At 38.4% G+C, this 25,744-nt stretch overlaps 1 protein-coding gene across 1 annotated transcript in view; it reads right to left on the bottom strand.

Moving 5' to 3' along the window:
* LOC136760251 (histone deacetylase 9) overlaps positions 1–17,942 on the bottom strand; it is a 113,555-nt gene extending 95,613 nt beyond the window's left edge. The window contains exons 1-2 of the mRNA XM_066715561.1: positions 17,839–17,942; positions 15,170–15,313 (exon numbers count right to left, since the gene is read on the bottom strand). Coding sequence (XP_066571658.1) covers positions 15,170–15,313; positions 17,839–17,854 — 160 coding nt within the window. The 5' untranslated portion in view covers positions 17,855–17,942. The remainder of the gene's footprint in view (positions 1–15,169; positions 15,314–17,838) is intronic.
* Between the last annotated feature and the right edge of the window lie 7,802 nt (positions 17,943–25,744).

Here is a 25,744-nt window from a genome sequence, read left to right as displayed (position 1 = left end):
AACAACGGTATTCATTTTAATGGCAGTGGTGGACAATCCCTACAGTAACCTAAGTCACGTAAAAATCAAATCCTCCAAGAGAAAAACAGTTTTTATGTCATACTAGGGATTGCATATTAGATGGGTATATATACAGATATTTATATAAATACCTAATAATCCCCAAATGCCACTTTAAGCTATTTATAGAAAATGTATTTAAAATCTAAAACCGAAAGGAAGAAAAACTAAAGAAAGTGGATGTTGTAATAAGCCGAGGGTGGCTGCCCTGTTCATACTCGGAGGGATTATTTATCTAAAATAAGAAACCATCACAATACCGGCAACATCTGATTTCCCATCCCAGGTTAATCTCATGGCTATATCGCAGGATAATCCTCGATAGCAAGCCCATGCCAAACGACAATAATGATTGCACTACAGCAAATCCTATTTTATGATTTATTTTACCTTAAAGCTGATATTCAACAATATGTGCTCCTCTTTAAATACACAATGGATTCAGCATATATAGTCTTTGAAACGTTGTGTGACCTTGTAGTTTTAAGAAAACATACAATAATCAAACCAGAATGTCGCTCAGTAATTGTCTTTCTGTTTTTCTCAGGTATATTTAAAAAAAAAATGCTGTCAAAAACCAATGAAAGGCTTGCATTGCTTTTATAGTGCTTATGATTAATTCCGTATTAATTATTCATTTCATGTCTGATAAATCTCCTTTCATAATACATTTTAAATTTTACACTGTTACCATCTGTGTGCCTGAATCTAAAATCTTTCTGAAGAACATTTCAACGTTGGCTGATTTACTTCATAAATTTAGATTGTGTAGGCGTTCCGTGTAGAATCTTCAGAAAGGATTATAAAATATTTTGCTTATCAAGTCTTTTGTTTTTTTAATAACCTTGTCTTTAGGCAGACGTAGAAAAAAACAAAAAACAAAAAACGAGTCACCTGACAAATGTATGAAAGAAACACAAGAATAAAGAGCAGCCCAACTGTTTTTCTTTCCTTTTGAGAATACACGCCCACAAGAAAGATAGCTTATTGATCTTAAAACTTCTCAAGCCTTTTCTTTAATCATTTCGGTGAATCATCTCCCACAGCACAAATGAGAAGGTTATCTTTTTTCCAAACTGCCACCACTCCTTGGTCAAAGGAGATCTTGGGTCATCGTCTCCTTTTGGAGCTCAAAGTACAGTAATTGCTTAGCCCGACCTTGTCAAACTTCAACATATATGATGCGTCTGGCTCATATGTCATCGTGACACCTGCTGTGGACAGCCAGACAGTCACATAATCATCTGTACTCTGGCAGGTATATCAAACCAGTGGAAATCACCACGAATCCTAACAGCCGCAAACGTTTTGGCCAATCTATATTTCCTCGGCCTGCTTTCCCATCAACCTGTCCACAAGGCTTATTTCAAAACTGCACTGATGAAGCCTGGAATGATCTCAAGCTACACCCATCTATGGAAATCAGTTGGGAAGAGAAGTAAATTTTTAATAAGGAGAAAAAGGAAATTCAGATAAACTATTGGCAACATTACTTTGGTAAAACACAAGACCAACGTGTTTCGATGGCAAACCGCCTTCAAGAGATGGGAAATATCCTGCGTAGGAGACCAGGCAGGACCCAGAGGAAGGAACAGGTGGTCATACCTTGTTATATTATGAAAAAACATTTGGTTAAAACATTATAGTTCCTCAGAGTTCCAGAGGCCTGGGTACAGTGGAGTTAAAACAGGTTTTGTGGCTGTGGATGTGAAAATTATGGCTCATCATGGGTGACCATCGCCTCAACCACAGGACACTGGATTGGACGGTGGCATCTGTTTCATTTCAGTGCATTACTGGAAGCTTGTTTTACGCTAAGTAACATCTCTGACGAAAAAATTAAAAACCTTCAAAGGAAAACCAAGAGGAAATTCAAGTGTTTCTTTTTTATTATTACTATAGATCACCATGAGTCATGCCTGGTAAGAAAAAAGGCTGTTACTATTTCAGTTCGGTCTCTGGGATGACAACAGATAAATCTTGACTACAGCTGAACCGCTGTGAAAGTTTCAATCTCAAAACAATCACTGCCCCTAAAACAGTATAATTCTGAGAACTGGCTCTCTTTTGGTTCTTTTGGGAGAACCTGAACATCAATTTTAATTGCATAAGTAACCCCTAACTTCCTACTCCTCTCCTCAGCTGCGCGGGGGGGTGAAAGGTCACTCCACTTGTTCAATGAAAACACTTGGCTGTTGAAGTTATTACAACCAGCTCACATCCTCAATAATTCCCTGGTGTTCACTTCTACCAGTGTGTGTTGAGGCCCTTTCTACCTTCTCCCTGCTTTTCTGATAATACACCGAAACATTTTCAAGATTAGAACACGGTTTGTGTCTTTAAATCGACAAACTGTTCAACAAGATAGGACTGTAGTCTCTGTTGACTTTCACGGTGCGAATGTGTGTTTGATCAATGGCAAATATATGGGACATAAGGTTTGTTTTCTTTGTGTTTGTTGTAACGGGGTGCACATACATAACGAAATTAACATTTATATGAATTCCACGAGGTTCCTGCCTCCCACAAAGCAGAATACGAATCGCATTAGACTAGCAGGAGGCTGATTATATGTAGGAAGGACACACGGTTCGTCTTTGTGTATGTATATGTAAGAGCTTGATTTTTAAAGATGCCGTGTGTGGATGTAAACCCATAAATAGGGTTTGGCGTTTGGTGTCTTTAAAAATCCACGCAATCAGAGTCCTTGGATTATCAGTTCCAATCGGTTCCCTTGAAATGTTTTTAAGCAAGACTTAGCCATAAGACATGACAGCTTTCCGAACTAATGTCTGTAATTAGCACACAAAAACACACCAATATACAGGAGGATATATCATAACGTCCAAAGCCGAATTAATCTCGGCATGATTAAAGGTTATTAAAAACAGAGCTTAGAATAGGAATGCTTCCAGGAATCAAGGCTTCATCTTAGAATGGACAAATAGCCAATATACTCACAATAATCAAGATAAATAATGAATTTAAAACCGTCTACTCTGTCCTTCATGAATAACACGGTTTTAAGTTGTGATTGGTGGGAGGGGTCAAAGTTATGATTTAGTCTTGGCTTATAGGCCAAACGATTCCAATACAAAAGAAAAAGAAAAAAATACAATTCTCAGACAAGTTAATGTAAGTGGCCTAAAAGCATGAACATCCAAAACTCTTACAAAGTGTGGCGGCCTATTATTGTCAGATGGAGCCCAATTATTGATATTTTGTATTATTAAAATACTGATTGTCTATGATTTTGTCTGCGTATTGTACAGCACTCTAAACAAGTGTTCATCGAAGACAGAAACTAAATAAAACCTGAAGATATGAATGTTGTTTTTTTAAAGGAGGAGCCAAGTATTAAAACCACCTTTTTTATTGGATGGCAGGCGGTGTTGTTTTGATTTCCATTGTGACTAAACAGCAAACACTAGGTTGGTGTGACAACCTTCATCTCTTTGGGGAGGATCAAAGCCATTACCAGCGGGTTCTCCTGCTCGGAGCACAGACTCGACTGGAAAATTGATAGGAAACCTCAAAGCACCATTGTCTGTGTGCGTGAGGTGGGGCCTCCAAGTGTCCCCCAGTGAGCAGAGAAGTATTTATTGCCCCCTAAGACTACATATGTTTTATATATACAGAAAAGAGCATTGTGCATATTTATAAATCAACAGATTAAATCGCCAGCAGTGTACCAACACAGTGAGGAGTTTTAATATCGGGAAAACAATTGCATGTATGTTTCTGGTATCACTAATCTATTAAATCCTAAACACTGTTAGATGACCATGCAGGCTGTGATTGGGATTCAGGGAAGAGAGCTCTTCATCAGTTATGTTTGATGATGTAATTCCCTCGGGGTCTCAGGAGCGTACAAACCCCCCTGTGCTCAGAGACAGGTTTAAGTGCTGGCGGTGGGTTTATCTTTCATTCCTCTCCGCCTGGACACCCAAAGGATTGCCCAGACATTTTGATTCTAGGGTCGAACACCAAGGTGGATGGCAGGCTGGGGCCCCGGCATCGCTTACACTGATACTGAGATTTGAGCCCATTCGCAAGTGAAGCCAGTGAGGAAACCCATCGGTAAATGGCCGTGGACGTGGCAGGGGAACTCCCCCGCAGTGAAGCACCAGCAGAGGATTTCATTATATGAGCCAATTTATTCGAGCTGAACATTGGGAGACAACAGTCAGTTATTATGTTAGAATCATGACTGGTTTCAATAAGAATATACACCATGGCCCCTAAACGTAGATATACAGATGATCAAGTGCAAGCTGATTTACCACAGAAACTGAAGGTGCATGTTCTGCATTTACTGGGACATAAATCAACAGTTGAAAATACTGTCGCATTTCCAGTGTGTCCACCGAGATGCGATCAATATCGAAGACTATATTTCACAGTCCTGTGAATACTCCACGGCCCCGGGGCTTTCTCTCTTTACAAATAGTCTATTGACAATCTGTGTGCCAAGGTCAAAATCTTAATGTATCTTTCACACTACAAACTACACTACTAAACAACACTGGTAGGGATATAATAAACAAGAAACTCTATTTGTTTCTTAATTCAAACATCAAAGTTGCCATTGATTTCAAAGGGTGTTTTTATATTTACTGCACCGGTCTCTTCAGTCAAATATGAAGCTGAGAATCTGCTTTTTTCCCACAGACATTGAAAGTACTGTTTCCGTTTGCATAGCTAATGATTCCATCTCATGGTTTTCAGCCGACAGGATCCTGTATAAACCGGATTTCACATTTCAAATATGATTCAAATGTATAAAAGCACAAACAGGTATATAAAAGAGTCTTATTTTCCTCTGAGAATTTTCCTGATTTCACGTTGGGGTTTCCTCACATCACAGACTTAACAGAAAGCAAGCACTGTTTAAGGAGAAATACATTTCAGCGACACACTAATTCAATCACAGCGGGTTGTTTATATAATTTCCACATATGTGTCCACTTCAGGTTAATAATCGTATGGTTACAGATCAGCTACGTAGTATTTGTGCACTGGTTCTCACAGTGAATGCTGACATCAGACGCAAACGGCGACTAAAATGGATTTGAAGTTGGGTTCGATCAATTAAATATTGTACATGCTGTACGAACGCATGAGTGTGTGACTCATCCTCAAATATCATAGTTTAAATTTCTGAATAAAGAAGCACTTAAATGTAATATTTCCTTTCATATCCACAAGAATCGTGAATGCCACAATAATTTAAAAAGAGCTAAATGACTCTGCAAGTGAATCACCTGCTTATAAATAACTTTTCTTCAATGATTATTTTTACTCAGTAGCTCAGGACTAAGAGATTCCTTTTTGCATTGTGTTAGATTTAAAAGCACTCTTTTTCGAATCATTCAACAGTACACTTGATCCCTCTACAATAGCTCCTCCTAGAGGCCATCCTACAATAGCAAACCATGTTCCTCATTATAAACCTGATTACTGACATTGAACAGACGTAGTCTTATACAGATCTTGTAACACCAGTAAAGTTTCAAACATGGAAACAGATCAATTAGAATAACTGTAGATATTTACAAGCACACAAAATCATGTGGTGTAAATTGTGTTACACTGTCCTTAGGGTCATGACAGAATTAAAATTAAATAAACAAACACACAAATAAATAGATAAACAAATCACAATTTTATACATCTTAAAAATCTATAATGAAGATACAATCATAAGGCATGCCAGCACCTATCATATGAACATTGTAATCCATGCTTTATTTACTAACTCTTTAACATTATATTTGTACATAAGAAGTGATCACTGTTTATTCTACTTTAAAGCTATAACATAAAGGAATGCTAATTTGTTAGACAAGCAAAATTGTGTGAATGTTTATCTACCATTCTGCTAATCCCCATGTTAGAGGACACCTAACAATGTAGAGATAATTAGTTACGCTATAATCCAGATCAGAATACAATCTTATTATTTTAAAATGTTGCTTTAACATTTATCTTTAAAAAACAAAACTGTTTTAAATTCCTACAAATTCCATTAAAGCATAATGGACATATAGAATTACAAAGAAAATTAAAAGAATAAAAAAGTTGGAAGTTTCTTCAATGTTCTTTTTATCACAGACACACACATTGTTCAGCTCCCATATCTGTGGTGTAAATAATGACACTGTGATTAAAGCAGAACAATGCATAATTATAGCTTTTAACCAAAATGATACAAGTAACAGGCAGTCAATGTTTAGTTATTTGCAGTATCAACAACCAAATGAAAAGGAGCAAAATTAAATCATACAATCATTCTTTCAGTATTCATAAAAACAGAAATCAAGAAACAGAAAGTTTTAAAATGTCAGCAGTCCACAGTAAATTAGTATATTAGTAAAAAGTGTGTGTGTGTGTGTGTGCGCATATATATATATATATGCGATTATGATAGAGTAATGCTAAATATTTTACATTCTAACATCTTGAAAGACATAAAATCAGCAATGGTTGAAAAAAATGTAATATCCTTAACACCGATTAAGCAATAATCTCACATTAAAAACTATTTCTCCTTTATCTTTTAATATGTTTTGATAACCTTTTGAAAATGCATTATACAGACACTTCGTTGAACTATGTAACAGATTCAAATTAATTTAAAACCGACACAGAAGCGAGGCAATAAAGCAGGTATGCAGACCTGTCGCAGGACCTGCCTTTAAAGTTGAAACGCGTATCACTTGTTTTCAATAATTACACAACAAGGTTTGTTCAGCAAATTACATGCCAAGCTGGAAGGTGCCCACCCTCGTCCCTGTGGAGCATTAATTCACGGGATGCACTGTCTCATATGACAGACACGCCGGAGATGAAAGCCCAGAACAAAGGAGGGAGCTGACGTGGAGCACGAGCTCGGGCCCATTAGGAGGAATGAAAGGATTAACAGGGAAATTCACGATGACACCTTGAACGGTCTGAAGCGTTTCTGTTTATGCAATCAAGGCCCAGAAGTTCGTTTGATAAGGTTGTGAACAACGCAGTGACATTGGCGGCGCTGGCAGGAAGCTTCTGCATTACTGTGCCAGAGTGATTAATCACCTGCAATCTGTTTAATACCTGACACTTTCACACAATAGGTGCCTCTCTACTGTAAATCAGAGGAAAGAAAGAAAGGCAGACAGACAGAAAGGAAAAGAAAGAAAGAACAGTATGCATTTGATGTACTTGGGAGGAAAGAATTTATCAGACTGGCTTTTTTTTTTTAAGCCAGCAGGTTTTGTGAAAGAAAAACTAATTAAAGGAGATCATTATTGGTTTTGGCAAGGTGGGTCTGCTTTGCCTTCTTTGATTTTTTTTCAAAATGAAGAGGCTTTTCAAAGGCATGCATGATTCATGTTTCTGAACGAGCTCTTCAAATAGTGAATGAAACATAAGAGACAGTGGAAATAAATAGAGGTATGCATCCCATAGGAGTCCTGTTTTTAATGTGGAGTTGAATAAATGAACTGCGAGCGCCATCGAAACCCCACAGGACTGTTCATATTTTAAGACTGCTGGAGTTGCAACTTTTTCTTTGTAAATGTGGTGGGGAGGGTTCACATTTTTTCCAGCATATCTCTACTCCATATAGGAAAAGATTAACTCTCTGCAGTGCGTTAACCTTTTCAACTCTCGCCATTTCTCTGACACCTTCACGGGGAGAAGACAGCGTTTCTACTGCCTGGGCACAGAGTCCAATCTCTGCAAAAAATATTACATATATATTTCAATGTGTATGAAAGCATTTTCTTCCATGTAATTGATTGATTGGTGTTGTACTATATATTGATGACTGGGGAGACTAATTTCCCCTTATCATTCTATATCCACGGAGTCATCTGTTCCAATATTCTAAATAATACTATTCAGAAATATATAAACATTTAAAGAAATGTTTCTTATGTCTTACTGTTCAAATCTCTGTACAACTGGAATGAGGCCAAGACCTGCTGAGAAATAATTATTCTGCATATATAGTTACCTAATCAAGGCATTGAATTGCTGGAAAGAGCTCCATTCTTAAAAACAACAACACGTTAATTCAAAAATACAGCTTCTCTTTAAAATGGCAACCTGTGGATGGGTCTTCCGTAGGAACGACACCTTGCAAGAATGCAATGCTGACGTCTTGCCACCTGTTACGATTTTGCCTGCACTGTCCCATAAATATTTTGGGGATCAGGGGGAATAGTAAAGCGTTTCTCGGAGTAAGTGAGAACAGCTGTTTGTAAGCAGAATAGAGGGGAAAAGTAGAATAAAACAAATTAAAAATAAAACAATTAAGTGAGGCGTCTCTACTACTTCTACTTTTCCCCAATGCTCTTTGATACCACTTGATCAGGATTCCAATCCCAGTCCGGTCCGAGCAGGGTTACTGCAGTTTAACAAGCCAGACAGTTCCCTCACTTCAAGGGCCCAGCGGGGCCGAAGAGCTACGAGTCCCCAGGGTTCCTCCCCCCACAGGGCTCCGGTTTCTCTCATGCTATCCCTCCTGCGGAGAAAGGAATGCACTCGGCGCACAGCGCAGGCCGGGGGCCACGGCTCTCACTCACTTCACAGGCGCTCTGTGAGTTGCAGGGCCCCCACGGGACCCCCGGCACTCAATCACCACACCTCCCCGTCCGACAGCTCGAACGCACGGTCCTCTGGAAACACCACACTGTATATTATCATCCTGACAACTGGGGTTTGAACAACACATGCTTATACTAGTAACAGTAATAACACCACCTTTATATTAATATGATTATGATTATTATTTGGCTGATCTTCTTCAAAAGAAAATGGACATAATTTAATTGCACCTAATAATCATAATAATAATCATAATAATAATAATAATAATATTGGCCAACAGCAGGATTGTTCCAGTTGATAGATAGGGTATTTACATGTTATGAGTCACAGAACATGTGTTTTATCAGGGACACTGTGTCAGGATATGAGCATTTCCCATTTGAATCAATTGCTCCAGTTCAAGCCGTGTTCATAACGTGTGTTTTTAGACAGACACACTTTGTTGTTTTATTGTCGACCAGCAGAGGGCACAGGAGGCCACGCACAAATCCTAGCCTGAGGAAACGACATAAAACTAAATCTAATGATAAGAAATGAAAACATAAAGCTATAACTTCTCCTTTAAGAATATTTCCGTATTTATTATCATTTTTATTATATATATATATATATATATATATATATATATATATATATATATATATCATTAAATCCAGACAATGAAAAGCTAATTTTATACACTCACACTGTATATAGGGCTGGGTTAAATAAAAACTTTGATCCACCCGCTAATAGCAAACTACAAATCTGTACATCATAGCGGGAACATGTATGATTAGAAGAAAGTTGCTTCTTACAAAAGCTTAAGCCACTGCAGAGAAAAAAAGATCCTGGCTGCTTTAAACTTCCATTTCCAGTTGTAAAATATATTTCAGTTACATTTCTACTCAGATGTCTTTGTTACGGAAAGGGGGAATAAGTTCTGGCGAATCGTTACTTGGACCTCATGCTGGGCAATTACAAAAGCTTCTTTTATTACAAAATCCAAATTTATCTAGAACGTGGGCAGCTTTATGGATTATATGATTTCCTTCCAGCAAAGGCTGCTTTGTATTTTTTGTAAGGGCAAATTTGACTCCCACAAACAGTATGTGTGCCCGCCATAGGGACTACCTCGCTTAATTACATTTCTGCAGAACTGTAACATGAACATATATATACACTCACCTAAAGGATTATTAGGAACACCTGTTCAATTTCTCATTAATGCAATTATCTAACCAACCAATCACATGGCAGTTGCTTCAATGCATTTAGGGGTGTGGTCCTGGTCAAGACAATCTCCTGAACTCCAAACTGAATGTCTGAATGGGAAAGAAAGGTGATTTAAGCAATTTTGAGCGTGGCATGGTTGTTGGTGCCAGACGGGCCGGTCTGAGTATTTCACAATCTGCTCAGTTACTGGGATTTTCACGCACAACCATTTCTAGGGTTTACAAAGAATGGTGTGAAAAGGGAAAAACATCCAGTATGCGGCAGTCCTGTGGGCGAAAATGCCTTGTTGATGCTAGAGGTCAGAGGAGAATGGGCCGACTGATTCAAGCTGATAGAAGAGCAACTTTGACTGAAAGAACCACTCGTTACAACCGAGGTATGCAGCAAAGCATTTGTGAAGCCACAACACGTACAACCTTGAGGCGGATGGGCTACAACAGCAGAAGACCCCACCGGGTACCACTCATCTCCACTACAAATAGGAAAAAGAGGCTACAATTTGCACAAGCTCACCAAAATTGGACAGTTGAAGACTGGAAAAAAGTTGCCTGGTCTGATGAGTCTCGATTTCTGTTGAGACATTCAGATGGCAGAGTCAGAATTTGGCGTAAACAGAATGAGAACATGGATCCATCATGCCTTGTTACCACTGTGCAGGCTGGTGGTGGTGGTGTAATGGTGTGGGGGATGTTTTCTTGGCACACTTTAGGCCCCTTAGTGCCAATTGGGCATCGTTTAAATGCCACGGCCTACCTGAGCATTGTTTCTGACCATGTCCATCCCTTTATGACCACCATGTACCCATCCTCTGATGGCTACTTCCAGCAGGATAATGCACCATGTCACAAAGGTCCAATCATTTCAAATTGGTTTCTTGAACATGACAATGAGTTCACTGTACTAAACTGGCCCCCACAGTCACCAGATCTCAACCCAATAGAGCATCTTTGGGATGTGGTGGAACGGGAGCTTCGTGCCCTGGATGTGCATCCCACAAATCTCCATCAACTGCAAGATGCTATCCTATCAATATGGGCCAACATTTCTAAAGAATGCTTTCAGCACCTTGTTGAATCAATGCCACGTAGAATTAAGGCAGTTCTGAAGGCGAAAGGGGGTCAAACACAGTATTAGTATGGTGTTCCTAATAATCCTTTAGGTGAGTGTATATATATATATATATATATATATATACACACATTTTAATTCTAAGGCAAATAAACCTCTCTCGTTAAAGCCATATTTTTCAGAATGGGATTTATTTTAAAGTAATGTTGCGTGGTAACATATTTCTGTGTGTGTTTTACAGTGAAAAAAACAGGAATTAAGCACAGCAATGAAAGTCAGGAATTGCACGTAAACACACACAGAAAGGCCAAGCCCATTGGCTACCACAGACAGAGACCACTGATTGAATTGCCAGGCCCTCCTCTGTATTCTCGCACAAAACAGCGTCCCTTGCCATGTGTCTGAATTGGCTCTCCGGTCGGGGGGGGCAGCTGTTTGACACTGGCCAGGCGTGCAAAGGTCACCAAATTACCGGCGGACAGCGACCCCTTCGGAGGTGAGGCCAGAGTCAAAAGTCTAAGTCAAATAATGATAACACAATGTCAATAAACTGTGTTAGCACACGAGTTGTCCCAACTGAAAAGTGAATAGTTTGTCAAATTGAAATCAGTAGCCATGCTAGTGTAATAGTCTTACTGGGAAATGGAGAAGCGTTTTACAGAAATAAAAGCATGGTCACCCTACAGAAACCAAGCTATCTTCAGACTGTTGCCTTGGAAGAATGTGGAGAACAACAATGGTTCAAACCACAACAATGATCATTTCTCGGTACAGTGAAAACAAGGGTGTTTCTAGTGTGTACGTTCTGCCTCACTTTCGGTGGAATTCCCTGTTTAGCGACAAAAAGGAGAAGTTGGGAAAGGTCATGGTTATCTATAAATAACCGAAGTTAGGAAAGTTAAAAATCATATTTCTGTGTTTCCTCTTTAAAATCCACAAAAAACTTTCATTATGAAAACATATCCAACCGGCTAACAAAACATGTTCTGCTAAGTTTTTACTAGTTAGGCAGAGTTCAGTGACCGTATAACCATGTGCACAAATACTACTTTCATTAATATAAGGAAAATAAGGCCAGGCACATTTTTAGAAGATCAAAAGTAAGACTTCAATTTACTGCTTGATTCAAATACAATGGTGACTGAAGGTGCCCAGTTCAATCACATAGATATGGAGAAAATGGTGCTGGTTCATTATATTTCGTGAGGGAGGTCTGTGTATGCCAATATCCCAAATTCGGTTCAATCTACAGCACAGGAGCTTGTTTTTCCTAATATATGAGCTCTCCATTTCTCCGTTGAATTAATATTTCCTGTTTTGTCAGAAATGCTGAACTCTAAAAAGGACTCGACAGGTTTCTACGCAGCACAAAATGTATTTGTCACCACGGTCCCACCCTTTGCTGCTCTTCGGTTTGTAAAATCTTCCGTTGTTAATCCGGTGACAAAATCAGAGCAACGTGGTGTCGAGCACACATCGCTGAATCACGTCACTGAATTGTTTTACTTGTGAGTAAAAGCTATACAGTTGGAATTGCTGCATCAATATATCTCTATAGATAGTGGCCAAATCAGAAAGTTCATTTAAATTTAGTGGTAGAACTACATAAAAAACAGTTATTTGATTTTATGTTTATATGTATTTGTATGGACTTTATGCTCTCATTACTTTACAAAATCCCAATCAGAGGCATTCAAAATCAGTGCCAAGGCCTTGCTTTCTTTGTATGGAGTAATATCCACTTTTTTGGTTTATTTCTTTGTTTTGTCACATAAGAGAGGGAGTAAGAGAAAACCTATATGTACTTCAGCATCAGGAGCAGGAAAAAGAGGTTCAGAACCTGCAACTGAATTATGTATAGCGCAAACCTAAAGTGCATCAATATTTCGATTAATTCACTGGAATGTAAGAAACCAAACACAACCGAAAACACGAAACACAGACAGCGAGAGGCCGCGGACTGATCCACAAGAGACGCGCTTAATCCGCAGTGTACTTCCGAGGCATCTTTCTCCACCGGATAATGCAGCTCAGAGCGTGACGCCATGCAAGGAGGCACTGATTTCCACATTTCTAAATCATTAAACACGAAGCTGCCGAGTGTGAAACCGTGAATTAACAGTGTGAGATCGTCACCTGTTCAGCAACACTGAGACCTCAGTCACGCTTTGGTGTCTCCTAGGAGATATACAAAGTCAATATCTTCCTTCCCTACTGTAGAAAGCAAACTTTGTGATGAAATGAGAGTGTTCTCTCTTTTTCTTTCTCTAATGCATTTTATGCCCATGGATAAAGGCTGCAGGTGTTAAGCAACAGTCCTTGTTTTCTAACAAAAATAATACATAACACCGTGCTCTGGCTTACACCATAACAGCCAGGAAGTTTGGTCTATCTTTATGGGTTTTTTAAAAAAAGTAAATGTACAAAAAGGGCTCCGGCTACTTGCTTTTCGCAACCCTTTTTTTAGCCTGTGGTTTTACACAGCTGCTATCTTCAGAAAACAGATCCATTTTTTCCACCTGTCATAGCCAGTTTGATACCACAGATAACAACTATCTGTTATTCGGTGTGTCAATTCGCCTCCTCCAGTTCTAAGTTTAGACTGGTACTTTGTTACCTTGCAGCAGCAAAATGTTCCAGCCAGGTATTTGATACAGTTTTGAATCAATTAATTAAGTAATGACCCCTTTATCAACATCACACGGAGTCCGGCCGATTGCAGATTTTGTGAACCACTATCAGTATAACTTTATAGTTTATTTCCAGGTTTATTAAAAACAGCAATGCATTGAGTGGGAGTGCTAATATATTCACAAATATGATTTTTGGAAGGAATGTAGATGTTCGTCTGTTTATTCCATTTATATGTTATTTATTTATATCTCGTACGATTATATGCATAATCCGGGGCTGATCTTATTTCGGAGTTAAAGGGGCCCCTTGGAACGGCAAGCACAGCTATATTGATACTGTCTGTTGAATAATATGATGCTTGGAGGTAAATAGTTTAAGGAACTTGTGTTTGTGTTCTCAAATTGGAGAAGGTCACAGAGGTGTCAGAGCTAGAAGGTCACCACAAAATAATCCTCTACACAACGCGTAGTAGCGTAGCACAAGTCATTGTACTGAATGTCCGAACAGTGTGAGCTTTCTGTCTGGATCAACATGTGCCAGGCACAAAGGGATTTGTCACCAGATGTCTAAAATAATTCAGGGGCATGCAAGAAAATATACAAGGCCTTCTTCCTTCAGTTTGTTGGGATATCACTGTTTTCTGTTTTGGTTGGTTGTTTTTTGCGGGAGAACTTTACAGTTTAAAGTCCTCGTTCCTCATCATTTACCAAATCAGGGTCTGTACATCAATGGAAGCGCAATGAAAACCACCAGGATAATTAATTGAACGACGGTGATTATTAAACCCTTCCCGATGGGAATCCTGACGGGGTTCGGGCCGTCGGTTAGGCCAGGCGGAGGTGAAAACCCGATCTTTGGTGAGAGACCAGACCACAGCCACGCAGCAGGTGCTGGAGCCGAGTCTGACAGAGAGTGTCGCACTAGAACAGGCCTGTTGAACCAGGAATGCTTTTTTGCGGTTGTTCTTGGTTTACATATTACTGAGCTGCCAAACCCCACTCTGTGTTACTAATGGTCCCTGTTTGAGAAAGTTAAGTACCAGAACTCCCGAGTGGTTAACCTGGTGAAAAAGAAAAAAGATAAAGCCAGTGTTCAAAAACTTGTGTTCGCCCTTCACCGCTGCAGGGCTGGGCTAGCTCCTGGCTGTTTCATATCCTGACCGCCCCCCCCAGAGCTAAGTGCTGGTGTTGCTTGGCCCTAATTTGACTTGACCCAGCAACCCCTGCTTCTGAGCAGCTATGGAGAACAATCAGTGTCCGTATCCGTCCTATAAGTGCCTCTAAAACCCTGCCTTTTGTGTCCCAGGGTTAATTTATTTTGAACAAAGCGCGTTCGCTCCTATAAAATACAATACCTCTGTATGTGACATCACAATGGTGTCATAAGGGCTTTTGAACGTGATAGTAAACACACTATCCCGCATTCAATAAGGAACGGGAATCCCTTGTGTTAACAGGAAGTAATTTCTCTAGTGACAATGCTGGAGTTATCATACATCATACCTGCTAAAGAACTGGTATTCAGAAAGTATTTCTGGCCCAGCAGCTATTAAATAAATATGGGAGGCCGGTGAGGCCTACATCAGGAAGTCACTTACCATAACCCCAGTATCTGAACCACTGCATGGCCGGGGAATAAGGCAGCTGGTGCTTGTCTAGACTTCGGTATGCCCCTGTGCTGGTAAGCGGTGTTTGGTAAGGCACATCTGCATTGCAACCTGGTCTCCTCCTTTCTAAAATAGCTTTGGTAGAAGAATAAAAACACTCAACAAGAGCAGGAAATCTGTGTGGTAACTCAGAAGCCCTGCACATGTCTGTCTGTCTTCGGTTCCTATGTATAGAAGTTAGTATTTTACTGTCCTTAGCCTAATGCTGCCATCAATCTTGACATGAGTAGCCGTGTTTGGCGTGTTTATAGAAAACAAAGCAGACGAAGCTCAACTGATTGGTAGTTTTCCACACTTTAGGCCTCAAGATGTCGTGATGGAAACAGTAATCTATCTAACGACCTATCAACAAAGTGTTACATAACATAACATTATACAAACTAGCTGTTTTTGACTTGAACCAGAGATGCTACAATTTAAAAGTGCCAACTGGTTATTCGTGGACGTGGCCAACCTAAGATTCAAAACATCATGAAGCTGTTGCCTGTTCAGTCTCCAAGTGCATTTGCTCCTGAGATCAATCTTTATTTTCTGGCCAAACTGTTAACTAAACATCCGATGACTGCCTCTCAGCTTTGAAAGGTCTAAAGCAATCATCTGATGCGTCACAAGATCATCTGTCACGGCTAAGGCAATTAAAGCTGCCAGCCTATTTTGTGTTTAGTGTACGGGGCAGCAGGGTTCAGAGGAGGATGAACCAGGAGTCATTAAAAAAGAGGTCATTCAGAATTAATAATGTCTAGTTATTTAAATCTTCACCTTCGAGACTTATTTATTCGTGGATCATCATTTAAGACCATTTCTGTGTTGGATCTGCATAGAAAATAAGCAAATGTAAGCTTGGATTAAAAAAATATATATTTTGCTAATGAGTTTAAAGCAAGTCGGAAAAAAATGACAGTTATGGTTACAGCTGGTAAAAAGCATCGCACAACACAGAAAGCAGAATAGGCTGGACAGACATTATTCTGAGCAGTAAAAATAAATAATCAATACCACAAACGAATATTATTTGTGTCCAGTGTTTGAATGGTGGATGTTGACTGTTCAGACTAGATGATATGCTGAAAGTTTGTTTATGACACCAAACATATTACTGCGATGATGTCTCCTACACTATTCAAATTGAGATGATAGGTGTCAAGTAGTCACAGATGAAGGCAAGTGTCAAAATGTTTCAGACTTGTGTGGTTTTCCAAGTAAAGATAGGCAACAGAGGTTTATCAGTGACGTAGTACTTGCGTCTGCCATTGAACGTGTAAGAAATTTGATATCTTATGATAAAACAAATCACAGGATACAGATATGTACCTTTTGTTTTTAATACTTGCACTACTATCTGGCAGTTTGAGGATTTATTTCAGCTGAAAATCAGACAGATTCCAATTAATGAAATAAGTTTGTTGCATGTGCTGGAAAGTTCTGGAAAGTACCATTTGTTTTGATATTTCGTTTTAAAAAGGCCAACCATTGATTTAATCTTTACTAAAAGATGCATTCATCTACAGTCATGTATTTTCATATCTGTCTTGTTTGAAAGCCACGAAGGCTGCGGGCTGCTATATTGACACAGAATTGGTTCTCAGCATCAGTTCCTTGTGGCCGAATGAAGTCCAAATTGTGGTTTCGACCAGACCTTCATGCTTGTCTGTGGTAGGTATTTTCAGGAGCTGATTAAATCAGAACATCATCTAAACACCAATAGTAAATCAAGTATACTCTTTTTTCCCTCAGCTATGGCTTCTCAGAGGACTGTTTGTTTATTGTTACTGTTTAATTCATATTTGCAGGTGCAAGTCAGTGCTTGTTTGCTTTATTTAAGATATCATCTTTGTAACACATGCCTGAGCCCTTCAGAAATTCATTTGCAAGTTTTTCGAAGCTTCTTGAAATCTCATCTGTCCCTCGCTTGCTGTTATGGCAACAGGACTGAGAATGGAGGTCTGATGGCTCATCATCCTGCTATGTGGCAGAAAATGTAAATACAATAATTTCCAAAAACTCAATGTATCAGAAAAAAGGGTATATCTGTCCACCACCTTCAGCAGGAAAGCATTTGGGTTGGAACTGACAACATGAGGCACAACAACCTTCATGATCCATGAAAAAGTAAGATGTATTTTGGGAGACTAATTATATTTATGTTCTAGCAAATGAGGCTCTTTAATTTTGACCTAAATAAGGAGCTTCTGGTCTCCCTGTTTCCCACTATAAAAGCACTAATTACATTAATAAAAAAGCATGGCCACCATCATGGCAGAGCATTGGATTGCACACCTGTACACTCTAACCATGTAAAGGTGTATATCAGTGTAATAAAACACCGAAAGCCAACATGCAGAGTAACACGAGAGAAGATTAGAGGAAGACGAGCACAAGGAAAGAAAGCATGCCACATTACAAAACCAGCCACTTGGATTTTAGGGAACAAAATGTACAATCAGTTTGGTTTCACTGTATTGCTTTAGAGTGTTAGCATTGCTGTGGTGTGGCATTAGAATAATGGATTCAACAGTGACAGAAATAACTTGCAACTTAAAAAGGCATTATTAAAACAGCAACGGCGAATGAGTCATATGAAAAAATAAAGCTGAACTCACCCGCCCTGCTTTTCATGATGTTCCTCTGCTAAGATATCTCCTACTTCATGCACAAATTGGTAAAGAAAAAGGCTGGACACGTGTATCTCCAAGTATAAGCAGAAACAACTAAAGGAAGTGGTTAGCCCACTTGCTAGTTTGTCACTCCCTCTCACAAAAAAGCTAAAAACACCTTACGATATTTCTTTTCCAAAAAAAGAAATGAGTGACATATTTCTTTTAAAGCTGTTTTCGCTAACTGCTCCCTAATTATTTTTCAGTTGAACTTGGGCTCATACCCTCACACGAAGAGTGGGGCTTTGACATTATATAGAAATCTCTGTTCTTGAGTTCATACACGGTCACAGAAGTATCTGATTATGCATGCAAATCGTAAAACATAACTGAATAACACCTGGAGAAGATAAGATCTGGAGATAAAGAAGACTGTAGAGACAACATCTTTGACATTCAGCACATGAGAAAAAGCACAAAGCACAATTAGAAAGTTGAAGGCAGACCATTCTTGGGAAACTGTTCTTCAGATCCGGACCCTCAAGATTTTTCAAGCCACAGTCACCAAATCTATTGGCCCTCATGGAAAACGAATAATGTTGTGTAATCTCTGTGAGTTTGCATTACAATCCAATCACTTTGTTTCATCAGGAACCCAGCCTCCTCAACTGGGATCCATGACAGCAGACATGAAAGGACTTTCTGGTGCACAGTCTGAGCTTTAATTATCAAACCAAATGAATGATCACAGGGATTCACATTCACTGCCCTAGAATACCTGCTGGGCCACAGCCTGCAATGGCAGTGGGTGAGGAGTTAGGAGTCACATACAAATAAAACCTGTCATTGTCCCTCTGTGGCCAACACACCAGATTAGATGTTGCGTTGATCCAAGAGAGACTACTGAGAAATATAACTGCTTTCTCTGTATCGCAAAAAGTCACGTTACAGTTTCTAAGAAGTGGGCTGTGATTTAGGCGGCAAAGGAAAGCAATTGCTCCTGTGCGTTTTCAAACCCTGAGGAACGATAAAAAAATGGTGGCTAATGGCTAAAAATGGCCCATGGGTTGAACCAGTTTTGTCAGGAATACCCCTGGAAGATGTGTTGCTTCCTCACAACACCATTGTGCCACCCAGGTCCAGCTGCCCACTGGCCTGACCCGAGACCACAGTCCTTCCAAAGACCACAAACCATCGAGAGGAGCAGCCCTCATCTCCTTGTATGTACCCACAATGCCTCGAGTTCAGTGGTGTTTCTCTTGTTTGTGTTTTCAATTTCGAGAAAATCCTCCTGATTTGCATTGTGCTCGTTTTAACTTTCTGTACTAAATGTCAAATGCTGTTTTGCATTTCTTCAGGGAGTGCATATTTATTCCCTTCATTTTTAACTGGTTCTATTATCTCGCGAAACACAAGCTACCCGTACGAAATTATTTGTGTGTGGGATTTAAATAGCATAGAGACAATGAAGCATATTTTAAACCTGTCACACAACTCTGCTCGCAATAGGGAGAAAACAAAATGCATGTGTTTCTGAGATTTTTATTTTATTTTTATGCAAAACTCTGATAAGCCCTGGCAGTTGCCTGTGAGGGCACAAGCTACCAAAAATAAAACACAAGAGCTATTGGTCCATATGGCTGACAGCCCACAATGGGATTAAGACAACATCTACTGAGATACTTCATGTTTAATTATGTATGCGTATCAGTCTTGCTTCTATATTTAACCCAGTGAGATGGATTTTGAAATCAAAGTGTTTTGGGTTATGGTTCTTGCCGAGCAGTATGCCTGAAAAACAACAGAGGGACTACATAATCTATTTAACATCTGCTGAAATAAACATTGGTAGCAGGCATTAGAAAAATGGGTTGGCTACGGATTTTGCAGAAGCACTTGAATTAACTTGTCCCCTTGTTTTTATTGCATGAATCAACCGTAACCTTTTAGTTTTGTTTTTAATTAGTACAGAAAGTCCTTCCCACACATGGTATTGTTTGCAAAGACTTCTGTTATATGCATATATAAATGATGGTATCTTAACACTGAAAATATGCCTCCCTCGTGTCTTTAAAGTCGATTCAAATGTTTGGAAATGTATCCCATTAAGCTCAGTATCACAGAGTATTCAATATATCACTTCTGCCATTAGACATTTCTTCGGTTGATGAAAAATAACTGTACATAGTTAGGATTCATTGCAAACATTTCTCCAAGTGCTTTTCTGTGCCTCATTTTATTATTATTTCGGGCACATGTTGGAAAGGGAGATATGTTCTCAGGCGCCTGGGATTGTTTTCATTCTTTTTAAATGTTATTCTCCCCAAATGACAAGGAGAAAAAACTCCATTCACTGCAAAATGAGTCAAAATGAGTCACTTATTTGTTACATGTAATACACAATGATGTTGAGCCCAGTTAATACATATTAGATGTACAGTCAACCAAGGTTTCAGTCCAAATATAGTCTTTTAAATTTATTTTTAATCCCAATTATCTCAAATACACAAATGCCTACATATCTCGTCTATATTCAAAAACCTCCTGCATCAATCTTAAGCACTATCATCCTTCCTCACCAAATAGAACAAAACAAAAATAATATATTCAAATAGTGACTGGATGTATCCTAGACTTATCTGTTCCTAAACCATGCTGAGCATCAGGTTAAATCTCATGAGCCCAATTTCTGTCATAATGTTGTTTTTATATTCAACCTGGAGTCTTGAATGATAACGTATGGGGTTTGAAACTGTCTATATCTATTAGTTCAAACTCCAAACTTTCCAAACTTGTAAACCTGAAGACTAAACTCCCTTTCATTGTTTCCTTCACTAACAGAGCTGTTCACACTTTGAATCCTTCATGGATATCATGTTTGCTTTTCGTGCAATAAGCCCGCCTTTTATGTTTTGTTTTCTTGTTCAAACTTGATTCTATTTTTGCTTTCTAAATAGAGGGCAAGCCAGTTTCCACAGCTTCCGATGAATGGCTTAGTTATTTTCTCAAAGAATCACAAAGAATTCTAGTTGAATCAGGAAATTGCTTAACGAATAATAACTCACAACATAATTACATTAATTTGTTTATATCTAAATGAGATACACCACAAATGCCTAAATACCGCACAATTATCCTATTATATAAAAGAGGTAGGAGATTGGGGGCGGAGGGGGGTAGGCCATAATAGTTTCTGATTAAATGACTGCTTGATTAAAGGACTGACATTCTTCTGATTTATTTAAAAAACATATCTGACATGAAATTCAGATTGTTTTTTTCTCCCGACTCCTTGCTTCTGGAGTTCAGCCAGTGGCCCCTAATCTAGAAGACCTATATGGAAGTGAAACTAAAGCTGTAAAGTGAGCGAGAAGTGAGCAGAAGTGTCCCTTAACCAAGCAATTAAAATCACCAATAAACATGATAGCGCTCACAACAGACAGCACACTATATTAATCTGTCTTTATTCTTGATTTATCATAACATCTGCATGACCTGTGTGACCTATTTTTAATATCAAGACCCTAAAGTGTATTTTAAGACAATTAATACTTTCCTGCATACATTTCATTTATAGAATTTTTTTTAAAAAATTCTGGTGATGATATATTAGTACCAAACCACCAAACTTATATTTAACTGCATGACAAACAACACTAAAATTAGATTATAACATCTCAGGATACAGCAGATATATTTCCCCACTTTCCAGTCAGATGCATACATTTGTCTAATCAAGATTCTTCAAAATACCAGTTTTGTCAATTTTCATACATTTTCTGTGAATTTCTCACTAATCTTCATTAGATTTTTTTATTTATTATTATAATAAATATGCATTCACATAATTTGGAAATGTATGGTGAGGTCAAAGTCTGTATTAGTTCCAGCCCTGAAACAGAAAAGTATACATTGCTTAAATCTCAATATACTATTATATATTGATAATGATCAGTGTACGTTGAGGAGATTGTATTTTAAGTGGGATCTTGCTTTTTCAAACTAGTCATGAGAGCTATTTAAAATCGGTGCACTCTATACCTGAGAGCCTGACTTTCAGGTTCTGTTTGCTGTACTCTCAATATCGTATTTGGTATAATTTACTTCTCATTATCACAGGCCTTAAAGTGAAACTAACCTTTCCCAAAAAAAGATGTGGCTGCAAAACAGAGAAACATTTGACTTCCACATCCGCCATATGCATCATTGACCCAAGAGACAATTGACTTTCTCCGTCTCTTAATAATTGTGCAATAATAGGACTTGGATCAAACCATCCTCTGTTACTCGCTTTGTGAATGAGCTGATGATTAAATATCCAGCAGCAAGAATATTCCCTTCTTCAAAATATTATAACATTATATTGCCACCTAATATCAGACAATAGCCTGTCTGTTACTCTACACAAGTCATGTCAGCCTCTGTTGGCCTCTTTCATCAACAAGCTGTTTCTGATCACAGGAGCCATTGCCTGGCTGTTGTTGGGTGGAGGATCAATCTCGATACACCTGTGACACTGTTGTGAGTGAAAACCCCAGGGGTTGCTGTTGCTGACAAATTCATACCAGCACGTCTGGCGCCAACTACCACGTTCAAAGTCACTTAAATCTTTTGTTTTGTCCATTCCCCTTCTCAATTGCACACACACACAATCCCTAGGTACCTGCCCACCTGCTTTAAATAGCACAGTCTGAACACGTGATGCTGTCACTGACTGCCAAGTCTATTTCATAAAAAAGTGAGGTGCACCCAATAAAGTGGCCACTCCGTGTATATACTACCAGTCAAAAGTTTTTAGAACACCCCCATTTTTTCAGTTCTTATTGAAATGTAAGCAGTTCAAGTCCAGTGAATAACCTGAAATGGTACAAAGATAAGCGGTAAACTGACAGAGGTGAAAAAAAAGTTTAGGTTACCAAAAACTGAAAAATAATGTACATTATTATAGTTATATACTGTGTTACTACACCCTCTTAAGCATTATTTGGCAGTGTTACGCACAGCTCCTGTGCATAGAAATTACACTGTATTCCTACAATGCGCACATCGTTTGAAAGCTTATTCTCTTCACTACCAGCGTGTTTCACTCTTAAACACATCCGATTTACAGTTTCCGTGACGCCCGCCATCATTCAGGGCCCGGGGGGTAAACTCGCAGTCTGCTCTGGGGGGCGTCTCATTCAGACGTCACAGATCACTCAGTTTCGATACCAAACATTTGGCAAACAACACAACAGTGAAAACTACACATGGGATTAAAGAGAAGCACACGGATTTGGTGCCCTTTTAAGGTACCAGAGGGGTTTGTCAGCTTAAGGGGTTACATTTTGTTAAACAAAACGATTCCATGATTTATTTTTTATCTCAGATTGTTTATTTGCTCTATGCTTTAAATTCAGAGTACATTTCAATAAAAACTGGCAAAATGTAGGTTTTCTAAAACTATTGACCGGTTGTGTATAATATACAGTAATCCCTCGAGATACGCGGCTTCAAATTATGCGATTTTCAATAAATGGGCATCCAAGCAGGTGAATCCATTTTGAAATCCACAACCACGCATTTGTTCCCAATAGTAACATAAATCAATAAATCCATCACGGAGGGAGCTGGCAAGGGATTATTGTACTGATGCTGCGTAAATTTAGAGCATCTGAGAGCATTCTAGAAAGTTCTGAACCATCCCATACGTTCAGTCTCTTATTTTATTGTGCTTTAAATCTGTTAATTGAAAAAATATTCACTAATGATGTTGTAATTGTATAAATAAAGTACTGACTGAAAACACTTTCATTTTGTTACCTTAAGTGTGATAGATGTGGTGTCTGACATGCTCACATTTCCATTGTTTGCCGTGTGATGATGCTCTGTGAGTTGTGCGATTCGCACCAACGCAAAGGAACACGACTCTTGCGCATCTCGAGGGATTACTGTGTATTACCCTTCAATACCCACATGGATAAAACACAATGGTTTTACTGAAATTCTGAATCATCCAGTCACTTTATTTTCTTCTTATCAGAGCCATCGCTACTGTAAAGACCCCACGTATTTAAATACAGAGATTTCGGCATCTGAAATACGGAAGGACAGACCAAGAGTTCAGTCGGTTTCCTTTATGAAACACTGTGCAGCCCAATCATTAGACATTAGTCATATAGACCTTCAGACCCATCTTCCTCAACCTTGTGGGCCTTTACACCTTGTGGTGGTTAAGACCAGTTTCCAAGATACTGGTCACACATTTCACTGTTTCTTTCTGGAACAGCAAAACAACAAATATTTAATACTTTAAAAGTAGTATTTTGCTTCCTTCTCATTTTTATTCGTCAATCTGGATGTAACCCCAGTAGAGTGCACTTACTATGTGACCAATATTGTAACCCATAAAGTATACATCATTCATTTAACCTCTAAAGGACTTCAGAGACTGCCTTTCAAATGGCCTATTTGAAATGGTTATTTTAGGTAAACATTACTTTTTTAAGTGATACAATGTGTTATGCTCTCCTGCTTGCTAACAAATACAATTGTATGCTGAATGTATTGTTCCATTACTTCTCCCCCACTTAAAATACCATTATATTACTGTTATTAATCCACTTTCTGGGTAAACCAACATTTTAATGTATGTTTTTTCCCCAACCATTGGAAACATTCGTTTTCTTTTATAAACACCTATTTTTTTAATGACTCAAGGAATAGTTTTATATATATAGGGAATGACTACTTGTCAAACAATAATACCAGTTTTCTACACATACACTGATATTAAAAGATAACAGCATCATTTAATCACATGAGGGTTCTCAATAGGTGGAATTTTGTGGAACAAAAACTACACGTTGGTATATAAATCATTCACTGAGAAATCCCACAGCACTTTTCAATTCCTTCTCTTTCAGAAATAGAAAAACTGAAGTTCATATTCGCTGTGGATTCATAGTTCACCATCATTTACTGTAAAGCTCTTGTTTCTTTTAGCTGAATAATCTGATATCTGATTTGAATGTTAAGTTAAAAAAAACACACAGACTGAGGACTGATTTACTGCTGACAACAATGTAACAGTGAAGGTGTACACATCAATTTACACTTGAAAAAAAACAAGGCTGGATTTACATACAAGCAAAGGTAATAATTATTATACAATCACACAAACGATGCAGTACATAAACATGCAATTACATTAAACCACATTTGATTGCATAACTGTATTATCACAACTAGCAACTCAATAAACAACAGAGAATGTGCATTACTGGTAACAAATATGGTTCCGTGGATCCGACAATTGAATGGCACAGAATATAAATATGTAGTCAATGAAGATAACAATATACTGTATGCACCAATCCTCCAAGAACAAACCTATCAAATCAATTCTCTACAAAATAAAATATACTCATCATTTTTGGGGGATGATGTGAATCGACACATATTGTAATTGTACGCGTGAGGATCGGACCAAAAACAGCTTCAGTTCATCAGTGTAAACGTGGCATTACAGTATACAGGATAGGATTATTTCAAATCACCTGATCTGTAGAAATACATAATGGTATGGAAGTAAGGCTAAAACAGCTGAAAATTGTAAATTAACTGAAGATTAATTATATTTTCTGTGTTTTATAAGCTGTGAAAAATATAGGCTATGGGAGCATTTTTGATGAAAAACATCTATAGCTTGTATTTAGTTAGAATTGTGGTTCAACTTATTTTGGTTGTGTGCTGCACCTTCACTATCAACTACATAAAACACAAATACTAAAATACAAAAGTATTACCGATAACATAGTACACCACTACATCCCAACGAGGATATTAGATTTTCCTTAACTTCCATTTGATGGCAAGGAATAATTAACAACCAAAAAACACATGAAACTTAAGGTTTTCTCTTCACAATTAA

The sequence above is a fragment of the Amia ocellicauda genome, chromosome 10 (genome assembly GCF_036373705.1).
Source record: "Amia ocellicauda isolate fAmiCal2 chromosome 10, fAmiCal2.hap1, whole genome shotgun sequence".
Taxonomy (NCBI): Eukaryota; Metazoa; Chordata; class Actinopteri; order Amiiformes; family Amiidae; genus Amia; species Amia ocellicauda.
The sequence above is the reverse complement of the archived record's forward strand: the minus strand, read 5'-3'. Positions and strand labels throughout refer to the sequence as shown.